Source organism: Salmo salar, chromosome ssa28 (genome assembly GCF_905237065.1).
Source record: "Salmo salar chromosome ssa28, Ssal_v3.1, whole genome shotgun sequence".
NCBI lineage: Eukaryota > Metazoa > Chordata > Actinopteri > Salmoniformes > Salmonidae > Salmo > Salmo salar.
This window is the reverse complement of record NC_059469.1, coordinates 39,343,123-39,357,308: the sequence shown is the minus strand read 5'-3', so window position 1 is coordinate 39,357,308 and position 14,186 is coordinate 39,343,123. Positions and strand designations below refer to the sequence as shown.

The 14,186-nt window shown below is 46.7% G+C and overlaps 1 protein-coding gene across 1 annotated transcript in view; it reads right to left on the bottom strand.

Annotated features, from left to right (window-relative positions):
• Window positions 1–14,186, bottom strand: part of LOC106589976 (isthmin-1) — a 46,862-nt gene that overhangs the window by 15,468 nt on the left and 17,208 nt on the right. Inside the window, exon 3 of the mRNA XM_045710223.1 lies at window positions 4,874–5,186. Coding sequence (XP_045566179.1) covers window positions 4,874–5,186 — 313 coding nt within the window. The remainder of the gene's footprint in view (window positions 1–4,873; window positions 5,187–14,186) is intronic.

Here is a 14,186-nt window from a genome sequence, read left to right as displayed (position 1 = left end):
AGGTGTAGTAGACCTCACAGTGAAATGCTGAATACAACAGGTGTAGTAGACCTTACAGTGAAATGCTGAATACAACAGGTGTAGTAGACCTTACAGTGAAATGCTGAATACAACAGGTGTAGTAGACCTCACAGTGAAATGCTGAATACAACAGGTGTAGTAGACCTCACAGTGAAATGCTGAATACAACAGGTGTAGTAGACCTTACAGTGAAATGCTGAATACAACAGGTGTAGTAGACCTCACAGTGAAATGCTGAATACAACAGGTGTAGTAGACCTTACAGTGAAATGCTGAATACAACAGGTGTAGTAGACCTCACAGTGAAATGCTGAATACAACAGGTGTAGTAGACCTCACAGTGAAATGCTGAATACAACAGGTGTAGTAGACCTCACAGTGAAATGCTGAATACAACAGGTGTAGTAGACCTTACAGTGAAATGCTGAATACAACAGGTGTAGTAGACCTCACAGTGAAATGCTGAATACAACAGGTGTAGTAGACCTCACAGTTAAATGCTGAATACAACAGGTGTAGTAGACCTCACAGTTAAATGCTGAATACAACAGGTGTAGTAGACCTCACAGTGAAATGCTGAATACAACAGGTGTAGTAGACCTTACAGTGAAATGCTGAATACAACAGGTGTAGTAGACCTCACAGTGAAATGCTGAATACAACAGGTGTAGTAGACCTCACAGTGAAATGCTGAATACAACAGGTGTAGCAGACCTTACAGTGAAATGCTGAATACAACAGGTGTAGTAGACCTTACAGTGAAATGCTGAATACAACAGGTGTAGTAGACCTTACAGTGAAATGCTGAATACAACAGGTGTAGTAGACCTCACAGTGAAATGCTGAATACAACAGGTGTAGTAGACCTTACAGTGAAATGCTGAATACAACAGGTGTAGTAGACCTTACAGTGAAATGCTGAATACAACAGGTGTAGTAGACCTCACAGTGAAATGCTGAATACAACAGGTGTAGTAGACCTTACAGTGAAATGCTGAATACAACAGGTGTAGTAGACCTCACAGTGAAATGCTGAATACAACAGGTGTAGACCTCACAGTGAAATGCTGAATACAACAGGTGTAGTAGACCTTACGGTGAAATGCTTACTTATGAACCAACAGTGCAGTAATAAAAAATACAGATGAGAATAAGAGATAATAGTAATGAGTAATTAAAGAGCAGCAGTAAAAACTAAAAATATACAGTTGAAGTAGGAAGTTTACATACACTTAGGTTGGAGTCATTAAAACTCGTTTTTCAACCACTCCACACATTTCTTGTTAACAAACTATAGTTTTGGCAAAGTCGGTTAGGACATCTACTTTGTGCATGACACAAGTAATTTTTCCAACAATTGTTTACAGACGGATTATTTCACTTATAATTCACAGTATCACAATTCCAGTGGAAGTTTACATTCATGAAGTTGACTGTGCCTTTAAACAGCTTGGAAAATTCCAGAAAATGATGTCATGGCTTTAGAAGCTTCTGATAGGCTAATTGACATCATTTGAGTCAATTGGAGGTGTACCTGTGGATGAATTTCAAGGCTTACCTTCAAACTCAGTCCCTCTTTGCTTGACATCATGGGAAAATCTAAAGAAATCAGCCAAGACCTCAGAAAAAAATTGTAGACCTCCACAAGTCTGGTTCATCCTTGGGAGCAATTTCCAAATGCCTGAAGGTACCACGTTCATCTGTACAAACAATAGTACGCAAGTATAAACACCATGGGACCACGCAGCCGTCATACCGCTCAGGAAGGAGACGCGTTCTGTCTCCTAGGGATGAACGTACTTTGGTGCGAAAAGTGCAAATCAATCCCAGAACAACTGCAAAGGACCTTGTGAAGATGCTGGAGGAAACAGGTAAAAAAGTATCTATATCCACAGTAAAACGAGTCCTATATCGACATAACCTGAAAGGCCGCTCAGCAAGGAAGAAGCCACTGCTCCAAAACCGCCATAAAAAAGCCAGGCTACGGTTTGCAACTGCACATGGGGACAAATATCATACTTTTTGGAGAAATGTCCTCTGGTCTGATGAAACAAAAATAGAACTCTTTGGCCATAATGACCATCGTTATGTTTGGAGGATAAAAGGGGAGGCTTGCAAGCCGAAGAACACCATCCTAACCGTGAAGCACGGGGGTGGCAGCATCATGTTGTGGGGGTGCTTTGCTGCAGGAGGGACTGGTGCACTTCACAAAATAGATGGCATCATGAGGCAGGAAAATTATGTGGATATATTGAAGCAACATCTCAAGACATCAGTCAGGAAGTTAAAGCTTGGTCGCAAATGGGTCTTCCAAATGGACAATGACCCCAAGCATACTTCCAAAGTTGTGGCAAAATGGCTTAAGGACAACAAAGTCAAGGTATTGGAGTGGCCATCACAAAGCCCTGACCTCAATCCCATAGAAAATGTGTGGGCAGAACTGAAAAAGCGTGTGCGAGCAAGGAGGCCTACAAACCTGACTCAGTTACACCAGCTCTGTCAGGAGGAATGGGCCAAAATTCACCCAACTTATTGTGGGAAGCTTGTGAAAGGCTACCTGAAATGTTTGACCCAAGTTAAACAATTTAAAGGCAATGCTACCAAATACTAATTGAGTGTATGTAAACTTCTGACCCACTGGGAATGTGATGAAAGAAATAAACCTGAAATAAATCATTCTCTCTACTATTATTCTGACATTTCACATTCTTAAAATAAAGTGGTGATCCTAACTGACCTAAGACAGGGAATTTACTAGGATTAAATTTCAGGAATTATGAAAAACTGAGTATAAAAGTATTTGGCAAAGTTGTCTGTAAATTTCCGACTTCTACAATATACGGTGGGGTGCTGGTGCAGAGTCGATGTGCGGGGGTACGGGTTTGTTGAGGTAGTATGTACACGTAGGTAGAGTAAATCAAAAGTGTCCTATCTGTGCGTGGCGTTCCAACCTAAACTAGCAGTGTTATTAAAAAAGTCAAATAACCTATAATTCCCATGAATAAAACCTCCCAGGAAAACCTTCAGGGAACCAAAGTAAAAGGTTCTCACAACCTCATTGCAACCTAAAAAATGAACGACCACAGACCTGGCTCAGTCAGTACCCCAGACCTGGCTCAGTCAGTACCCCAGACCTGGCTCAGTCAGTACCACAGACCTGGCTCAGTCAGTACCCCAGACCTGGCTCAGTCAGTACCCCAGACCTGGCTCAGTCAGTACCCCAGACCTGGCTCAGTCAGTAACCCAGACCTGGCTCAGTCAGTACCCCAGACCTGGCTCAGTCAGTACCCCAGACCTGGCTCAGTCAGTAACCCAGACCTGGCTCAGTCAGTAACCCAGACCTGGCTCAGTCAGTAACCCAGACCTGGCTCAGTCAGTACCCCAGACCTGGCTCAGTCAGTACCCCAGACCTGGCTCAGTCAGTACCCCAGACAGTAAACATGGGCTTAGGGTTTCAATAAGAATGTAACAATTTATGAACCTGCTCATTCATTCCTGACAGCCGTACCCACGATGGATAAAATGACATTTCTCTTCGCTCTCCATAGCACACACATTCCTGTGTAACAGTGTTGTGTTGGTGGACAAGCTGAGACACGGTGTGGATGGATACTGTACGACCATGGGGAGGGTGAATTCTTCTACATGAAATGTATCTATCTAGCAGGCCAGCTGGAGGGAGGGAGGGAGGGAGGGAGGGAGAGAGAGAGAGAGAGAGAGAGAGAGAGAGAGAGAGAGAGAGAGAGAGAGAGAGAGAGAGAGAGAGAGAGAGAGAGAGAGAGAGAGAGAGAGAGAGAGAGAGAGAGAGAGTGAGTCCTGGGAGTGCATTCTGACGAAGACAGCAAAGGTAATAACATTTTTCTTATAGTAAATCTGACTTTGGTGAGTGCTAAACTTGCTGGGTGTCTAAATAGCTAGCCCTGTGATGCCGGGCTATCTACTGAGAATATTGCAAAATGTGCTTTCACCGAAAAGCTATTTTAAAATCGGACATATCGAGTGCATAGAGGAGGTCTGTATCTATAATTCTTAAAACAATTGTTATGCTTTTTGTGAACGTTTATCGTGAGTAATTTAGTAAATTCACCGGCAGTGTTCGGTGGGAATGCTAGTCACATGCTAGTCACATGCTAATGTAAAAAGCTGTTTTTTGATATAAATATGAACTTGATTGAACAAAACATGCATGTATTGTATAACATAATGTCCTAGGGTTGTCATCTGATGAAGATCATCAAAGGTTAGTGCTGCATTTAGCTGTGGTTTGGGTTTATGTGACATTATATGCTAGCTTGAAAAATGGGTGTCTGATTATTTCTGGCTGGGTACTCTGCTGACATAATCTAATGTTTTGCTTTCGTTGTAAAGCCTTTTTGAAATCGGACAGTGTGGTTAGATTAACGAGAGTCTTGTCTTTAAAATGGTGTAAAATAGTCATATGTTTGAGAAATTGAAGTTTTTGCATTTTTGAGGTATTTGAATATCGCACCACGGGATTACACTGGCTGTAACGTAGGTGGGACGCAAGCGTCCCACCTAGCCCATAGAGGTTAACACACACACACAACCCTTAACACACACACACACACACAAAGCCCTTAACAAACACACACACACACACACAACCCTTAACACACACACACACAAAGCCCTTAACAAACACACACACAGACACACACACACACACACACACACACACACACACACACACACACACACACACACACACACACAACCCTTAACACACACACACACACACACACAGCCCTTAACAAACACACACACACACAGGCAACCCTTAACAAACACACACACGTCCTCTTGCCGTCAGACCCCCTCATACTACACTCACCATATTCAGCCTGAGCCTTGCTGGCACTTCCTGCGCCTCCTCTCCTCTCCCAGTCCCCTAGTGGTTTTAGGAAGTTACTATTCTCTGTGTTACTGCCACTTTCTACTCCTCCTCTGTAGGTGGGCTGCAGCTCCCTAGCCTGCTCCTTGGGTCGACGTGGGGTCAAGACCGAAGAAGAAGAGGAGGATGAAGAGGAGGTGGTGGTTTGCCACCAGTTTCTCCAGTTGGGAGCGGCCAAACCTGGTTTGTTCTCCTTCTTCAGGCCGTTCTCATGCTCCGCCCCTTCTAGATCGTCCACCACCTCTATGGTCACCTGGAGGGGAGGGAGAGGGAGAGGAGGGAGAGGGAGAGGAAGGGGAGGGAGAGGGAGAGGAAGGGGAGGGAGAGGGAGAGGAAGGGGAGGGAGAGGGAGAGGAAGAGGAGGAGAGGAAGGGGAGGGAGAGGGAGAGAAAGGGGAGGGAGAGGGAGAGGAAGGAGAGGGAGAGGAAGGGGAGGGAGAGGGAGAGGAAGGGGAGGGTGAGGGAGAGGAAGGGGAGGGTGAGGGAGAGGAAGGGGAGGGAGAGGGAGAGGAAGGGGAGGGAGAGGGAGAGGAAGAGGAGGAGAGGAAGGGGAGGGAGAGGGAGAGAAAGGGGAGGGAGAGGGAGAGGAAGGAGAGCGAGAGGAAGGGGAGGGAGAGGGAGAGGAAGGGGAGGGAGAGGGAGAGGGAGAGGAGGAGAGGAAGGGGAGGGAGAGGGAGAGGGGAGGGAGGGAGAGGAAGGGGAGGGAGAGGAGGGGGAGGGAGAGGAGGGAGAGGAAGGGGAGGGAGAGGGAGGGAGAGGAAGGGGAGGGAGAGGAGGGGGAGGGAGAGGAGGGAGAGGAAGGGGAGGGAGAGGGAGGGGAGGGAGAGGGAGAGGAAGGGGAGGGAGAGGGAGAGGAAGGGGAGGGAGAGGAGGAGAGGGAGAGGAAGGGGAGGGAGAGGAGGGGGAGGGAGAGGAGGAGAGGGAGAGGAAGGGAGGGTGAGGGAGAGGAAGGGGAGGGAGAGGGAGAGGAAGGGGAGGGAGAGGGAGAGGAAGGGGAGGGAGAGGAAGGGGAGGGGGAGGGAGAGGGAGAGGAGGGAGAGGAAGGGGAGGGAGAGGAAGGGGAGGGAGAGGAAGGGGAGGGAGAGGAAGGGAGGGTGAGGGAGAGGAAGGGGAGGGAGAGGGAGAGGAAGGGGAGGGAGAGGGAGAGGAAGGGGAGGGAGAGGAAGGGGAGGGAGAGGGAGAGGAGGGAGAGGAAGGGGAGGGAGAGGGAGAGGAGGGAGAGGAAGGGGAGGGAGAGGAAGGGGAGGGAGAGGAGTGGGAGGGAGAGGAAGGGGAGGGGGAGGGAGAGAGAGAGGAGGGGGAGGGAGAGGAGGGAGAGGGAGAGGAAGGGGAGGGAGAGGGAGAGGAAGGGGAGGGAGGGAGAGGAAGGAGAGGGAGAAGCAGGGTCGAAGGTAAGTGTCTGTCTGTCTGGAGTGAGTGAGTCTGTATGTCTGTTGGGAGGGCAACAACAGTCTCTCAAATCAAATCAAATCAAACATTAAAAATAACTTTTATAAAACGCTGCGACTTGATTTAGACGTGAAATCAGTCTTGATACAATTGTACATTGTCAAGAATTTGATACATTGTTTACTTCTCATGTGTTACCATCCAGCCTGTTATATTCCAGACACAAAACACCAGTCTGTCCAGCCTGTTATATTCCAGACACATCAACACCAGTCTGTCCAGCCTATTATATTCCAGACACAAAACACCAGTCTGTCCAGCCTGTTATATTCCAGACACATCAACACCAGTCTGTCCAGCCTGTTATATTCCAGACACAAAACACCAGTCTGTCCAGCCTGTTATATTCCAGACACAAAACACCAGTCTGTCCAGCCTGTTACATTCCAGACACAAAACACCAGTCTGCCCAGCCTGTTATATTCCAGACACAAAACACCAGTCTGTCCAGCCTGCTATATTCCAGACACAAAACACCAGCCTGTTATATTCCAGACACAAAACACCAGTCTGTCCGGCCTGTTATATTCCAGACACAAAACACCAGTCTGTCCAGCCTGTTATATTCCAGACACAAAACACCAGTCTGTCCAGCCTATTATATTCCAGACACAAAACACCAGTCTATCCAGCCTGTTATATTCCAGACACAAAACACCAGTCTGTCCAGCCTGTTATATTCCAGACACAAGTCTGTCCAGCCTGTTATATTCCAGACACAAAACACCAGTCTGTCCAGCTTGTTATATTCCAGACACAAAACACCAGTCTGTCCAGCCTGTTATATTCCAGACACAAAACACCAGTCTGTCCAGCCTGTTATATTCCAGACACAAAACACCAGTCTGTCCAGCCTGTTATATTCCAGACACAAAACACCAGTCTGCCCAGCTTGTTATATTCCAGACACATCAACACCAGTCTGCCCTGCCTGTTATATTCCAGACACAAAACACCAGTCTGTCCAGCCTGTTACATTCCAGATACAAAACACCAGTCTGCCCAGCCTGTTATATTCCAGACACATCAACACCAGTCTGCCCAGCCTGTTATATTCCAGACACAAAACACCAGTCTGTCCAGCCTGCTATATTCCAGACACAAAACACCAGCCTGTTATATTCCAGACACAAAACACCAGTCTGTCCGGCCTGTTATATTCCAGACACAAAACACCAGTCTGTCCAGCCTGTTATATTCCAGACACAAAACACCAGTCTGTCCAGCCTATTATATTCCAGACACAAAACACCAGTCTATCCAGCCTGTTATATTCCAGACACAAAACACCAGTCTGTCCAGCCTGTTATATTCCAGACACAAGTCTGTCCAGCCTGTTATATTCCAGACACAAAACACCAGTCTGTCCAGCCTGTTATATTCCAGACACAAAACACCAGTCTGCCCAGCCTGTTATATTCCAGACACATCAACACCAGTCTGCCCTGCCTGTTATATTCCAGACACCAGTCTGTCCAGCCTGTTATATTCCAGACACAAAACACCAGTCTACCCAGCCTGTTATATTCCAGACACATCAACACCAGTCTGCCCAGCCTGTTATATTCCAGACACAAAACACCAGTCTGTCCAGCCTGTTATATTCCAGACACAAAACACCAGTCTATCCAGCCTGTTATATTCCAGACACATCAACACCAGTCTGCCCAGCCTGTTATATTCCAGACACATCAACACCAGTCTGCCCAGCCTGTTATATTCCAGACACAAAACACCAGTCTGTCCAGCCTGTTATATTCCAGACACAAAACACCAGTCTGTCCAGCCTGTTATATTCCAGACACAAAACACCAGTCTGTCCAGCCTGTTACATTCCAGACACAAAACACCAGTCTGTCCAGCCTGTTATATTCCAGACACAAAACACCAGTCTGTCCAGCCTGTTATATTCCAGACACAAAACACCAGTCTGTCCAGCCTGTTATATTCCAGACACATCAACACCAGTCTGTCCAGCCTGTTATATTCCAGACACAAAACACCAGTCTGTCCAGCCTGTTATATTCCAGACACATCAACACCAGTCTGTCCAGCCTGTTACATTCCAGACACAAAACACCAGTCTGTCCAGCCTGTTATATTCCAGACACATCAACACCAGTCTGTCCGGCCTGTTATATTCCAGACACCAGTCTGTCCAGCCTGTTACATTCCAGACACATCAACACCAGTCTGTCCGGCCTGTTATATTCCAGACACCAGTCTGTCCAGCCTGTTATATTCCAGACACATCAACACCAGTCTGTCCGGCCTGTTATATTCCAGACACATCAACACCAGTCTGTCCAGCCTGTTACATTCCAGACACATCAACACCAGTCTGTCCGGCCTGTTATATTCCAGACACATCAACACCAGTCTGTCCAGCCTGTTACATTCCAGACACATCAACACCAGTCTGTCCGGCCTGTTATATTCCAGACACATCAACACCAGTCTGTCCGGCCTGTTATAATCCAGACACCAGTCTGTCCAGCCTGTTATATTCCAGACACATCAACACCAGTCTGTCCGGCCTGTTATATTCCAGACACATCAACACCAGTCTGTCCAGCCTGTTACATTCCAGACACATCAACACCAGTCTGTCCGGCCTGTTATATTCCAGACACATCAACACCAGTCTGTCCAGCCTGTTACATTCCAGACACATCAACACCAGTCTGTCCGGCCTGTTATAATCCAGACACCAGTCTGTCCAGCCTGTTATATTCCAGACACATCAACACCAGTCTGTCCAGCCTGTTATATTCCAGACACATCAACACCAGTCTGTCCAGCCTGTTATAATCCAGACACCAGTCTGTCCAGCCTGTTATATTCCAGACACATCAACACCAGTCTGTCCAGCCTGTTACATTCCAGACACATCAACACCAGTCTGTCCAGCCTGTTATAATCCAGACACCAGTCTGTCCAGCCTGTTATATTCCAGACACATCAACACCAGTCTGTCCGGCCTGTTATATTCCAGACACAAAACACCAGTCTGTCCAGCCTGTTATATTCCAGACACAAAACACCAGTCTGTCCAGCCTGTTATATTCCAGACACATCAACACCAGTCTGTCCAGCCTGTTATATTCCAGACACAAAACACCAGTCTGTCCAGCCTGTTATATTCCAGACACAAAACACCAGTCTGTCCAGCCTATTATATTCCAGACACAAAACACCAGTCTATCCAGCCTGTTATATTCCAGACACAAAACACCAGTCTGTCCAGCCTGTTATATTCCAGACACAAGTCTGTCCAGCCTGTTATATTCCAGACACAAAACACCAGTCTGTCCAGCTTGTTATATTCCAGACACAAAACACCAGTCTGTCCAGCCTGTTATATTCCAGACACAAAACACCAGTCTGTCCAGCCTGTTATATTCCAGACACAAAACACCAGTCTGTCCAGCCTGTTATATTCCAGACACAAAACACCAGTCTGCCCAGCCTGTTATATTCCAGACACATCAACACCAGTCTGCCCTGCCTGTTATATTCCAGACACAAAACACCAGTCTGTCCAGCCTGTTACATTCCAGACACAAAACACCAGTCTGCCCAGCCTGTTATATTCCAGACACATCAACACCAGTCTGCCCAGCCTGTTATATTCCAGACACAAAACACCAGTCTGTCCAGCCTGCTATATTCCAGACACAAAACACCAGCCTGTTATATTCCAGACACAAAACACCAGTCTGTCCGGCCTGTTATATTCCAGACACAAAACACCAGTCTGTCCAGCCTGTTATATTCCAGACACAAAACACCAGTCTGTCCAGCCTATTATATTCCAGACACAAAACACCAGTCTATCCAGCCTGTTATATTCCAGACACAAAACACCAGTCTGTCCAGCCTGTTATATTCCAGACACAAGTCTGTCCAGCCTGTTATATTCCAGACACAAAACACCAGTCTGTCCAGCCTGTTATATTCCAGACACAAAACACCAGTCTGTCCGGCCTGTTATATTCCAGACACAAAACACCAGTCTGTCCAGCCTGTTATATTCCAGACACAAAACACCAGTCTGTCCAGCCTATTATATTCCAGACACAAAACACCAGTCTATCCAGCCTGTTATATTCCAGACACAAAACACCAGTCTGTCCAGCCTGTTATATTCCAGACACAAGTCTGTCCAGCCTGTTATATTCCAGACACAAAACACCAGTCTGTCCAGCCTGTTATATTCCAGACACAAAACACCAGTCTGCCCAGCCTGTTATATTCCAGACACATCAACACCAGTCTGCCCTGCCTGTTATATTCCAGACACCAGTCTGTCCAGCCTGTTATATTCCAGACACAAAACACCAGTCTACCCAGCCTGTTATATTCCAGACACATCAACACCAGTCTGCCCAGCCTGTTATATTCCAGACACAAAACACCAGTCTGTCCAGCCTGTTATATTCCAGACACAAAACACCAGTCTATCCAGCCTGTTATATTCCAGACACATCAACACCAGTCTGCCCAGCCTGTTATATTCCAGACACATCAACACCAGTCTGCCCAGCCTGTTATATTCCAGACACAAAACACCAGTCTGTCCAGCCTGTTATATTCCAGACACAAAACACCAGTCTGTCCAGCCTGTTATATTCCAGACACAAAACACCAGTCTGTCCAGCCTGTTACATTCCAGACACAAAACACCAGTCTGTCCAGCCTGTTATATTCCAGACACAAAACACCAGTCTGTCCAGCCTGTTATATTCCAGACACAAAACACCAGTCTGTCCAGCCTGTTATATTCCAGACACATCAACACCAGTCTGTCCAGCCTGTTATATTCCAGACACAAAACACCAGTCTGTCCAGCCTGTTATATTCCAGACACATCAACACCAGTCTGTCCAGCCTGTTACATTCCAGACACAAAACACCAGTCTGTCCAGCCTGTTATATTCCAGACACATCAACACCAGTCTGTCCGGCCTGTTATATTCCAGACACCAGTCTGTCCAGCCTGTTACATTCCAGACACATCAACACCAGTCTGTCCGGCCTGTTATATTCCAGACACCAGTCTGTCCAGCCTGTTATATTCCAGACACATCAACACCAGTCTGTCCGGCCTGTTATATTCCAGACACATCAACACCAGTCTGTCCAGCCTGTTACATTCCAGACACATCAACACCAGTCTGTCCGGCCTGTTATATTCCAGACACATCAACACCAGTCTGTCCAGCCTGTTACATTCCAGACACATCAACACCAGTCTGTCCGGCCTGTTATATTCCAGACACATCAACACCAGTCTGTCCGGCCTGTTATAATCCAGACACCAGTCTGTCCAGCCTGTTATATTCCAGACACATCAACACCAGTCTGTCCGGCCTGTTATATTCCAGACACATCAACACCAGTCTGTCCAGCCTGTTACATTCCAGACACATCAACACCAGTCTGTCCGGCCTGTTATATTCCAGACACATCAACACCAGTCTGTCCAGCCTGTTACATTCCAGACACATCAACACCAGTCTGTCCGGCCTGTTATAATCCAGACACCAGTCTGTCCAGCCTGTTATATTCCAGACACATCAACACCAGTCTGTCCAGCCTGTTATATTCCAGACACATCAACACCAGTCTGTCCAGCCTGTTATAATCCAGACACCAGTCTGTCCAGCCTGTTATATTCCAGACACATCAACACCAGTCTGTCCAGCCTGTTACATTCCAGACACATCAACACCAGTCTGTCCAGCCTGTTATAATCCAGACACCAGTCTGTCCAGCCTGTTATATTCCAGACACATCAACACCAGTCTGTCCGGCCTGTTATATTCCAGACACAAAACACCAGTCTGTCCAGCCTGTTATATTCCAGACACAAAACACCAGTCTGTCCAGCCTGTTATATTCCAGACACATCAACACCAGTCTGTCCAGCCTGTTATATTCCAGACACAAAACACCAGTCTGTCCAGCCTGTTATATTCCAGACACAAAACACCAGTCTGTCCAGCCTATTATATTCCAGACACAAAACACCAGTCTATCCAGCCTGTTATATTCCAGACACAAAACACCAGTCTGTCCAGCCTGTTATATTCCAGACACAAGTCTGTCCAGCCTGTTATATTCCAGACACAAAACACCAGTCTGTCCAGCTTGTTATATTCCAGACACAAAACACCAGTCTGTCCAGCCTGTTATATTCCAGACACAAAACACCAGTCTGTCCAGCCTGTTATATTCCAGACACAAAACACCAGTCTGTCCAGCCTGTTATATTCCAGACACAAAACACCAGTCTGCCCAGCCTGTTATATTCCAGACACATCAACACCAGTCTGCCCTGCCTGTTATATTCCAGACACAAAACACCAGTCTGTCCAGCCTGTTACATTCCAGACACAAAACACCAGTCTGCCCAGCCTGTTATATTCCAGACACATCAACACCAGTCTGCCCAGCCTGTTATATTCCAGACACAAAACACCAGTCTGTCCAGCCTGCTATATTCCAGACACAAAACACCAGCCTGTTATATTCCAGACACAAAACACCAGTCTGTCCGGCCTGTTATATTCCAGACACAAAACACCAGTCTGTCCAGCCTGTTATATTCCAGACACAAAACACCAGTCTGTCCAGCCTATTATATTCCAGACACAAAACACCAGTCTATCCAGCCTGTTATATTCCAGACACAAAACACCAGTCTGTCCAGCCTGTTATATTCCAGACACAAGTCTGTCCAGCCTGTTATATTCCAGACACAAAACACCAGTCTGTCCAGCCTGTTATATTCCAGACACAAAACACCAGTCTGCCCAGCCTGTTATATTCCAGACACATCAACACCAGTCTGCCCTGCCTGTTATATTCCAGACACCAGTCTGTCCAGCCTGTTATATTCCAGACACAAAACACCAGTCTACCCAGCCTGTTATATTCCAGACACATCAACACCAGTCTGCCCAGCCTGTTATATTCCAGACACAAAACACCAGTCTGTCCAGCCTGTTATATTCCAGACACAAAACACCAGTCTATCCAGCCTGTTATATTCCAGACACATCAACACCAGTCTGCCCAGCCTGTTATATTCCAGACACATCAACACCAGTCTGCCCAGCCTGTTATATTCCAGACACAAAACACCAGTCTGTCCAGCCTGTTATATTCCAGACACAAAACACCAGTCTGTCCAGCCTGTTATATTCCAGACACAAAACACCAGTCTGTCCAGCCTGTTACATTCCAGACACAAAACACCAGTCTGTCCAGCCTGTTATATTCCAGACACAAAACACCAGTCTGTCCAGCCTGTTATATTCCAGACACAAAACACCAGTCTGTCCAGCCTGTTATATTCCAGACACATCAACACCAGTCTGTCCAGCCTGTTATATTCCAGACACAAAACACCAGTCTGTCCAGCCTGTTATATTCCAGACACATCAACACCAGTCTGTCCAGCCTGTTACATTCCAGACACAAAACACCAGTCTGTCCAGCCTGTTATATTCCAGACACATCAACACCAGTCTGTCCGGCCTGTTATATTCCAGACACCAGTCTGTCCAGCCTGTTACATTCCAGACACATCAACACCAGTCTGTCCGGCCTGTTATATTCCAGACACCAGTCTGTCCAGCCTGTTATATTCCAGACACATCAACACCAGTCTGTCCGGCCTGTTATATTCCAGACACATCAACACCAGTCTGTCCAGCCTGTTACATTCCAGACACATCAACACCAGTCTGTCCGGCCTGTTATATTCCAGACACATCAACACCAGTCTGTCCAGCCTG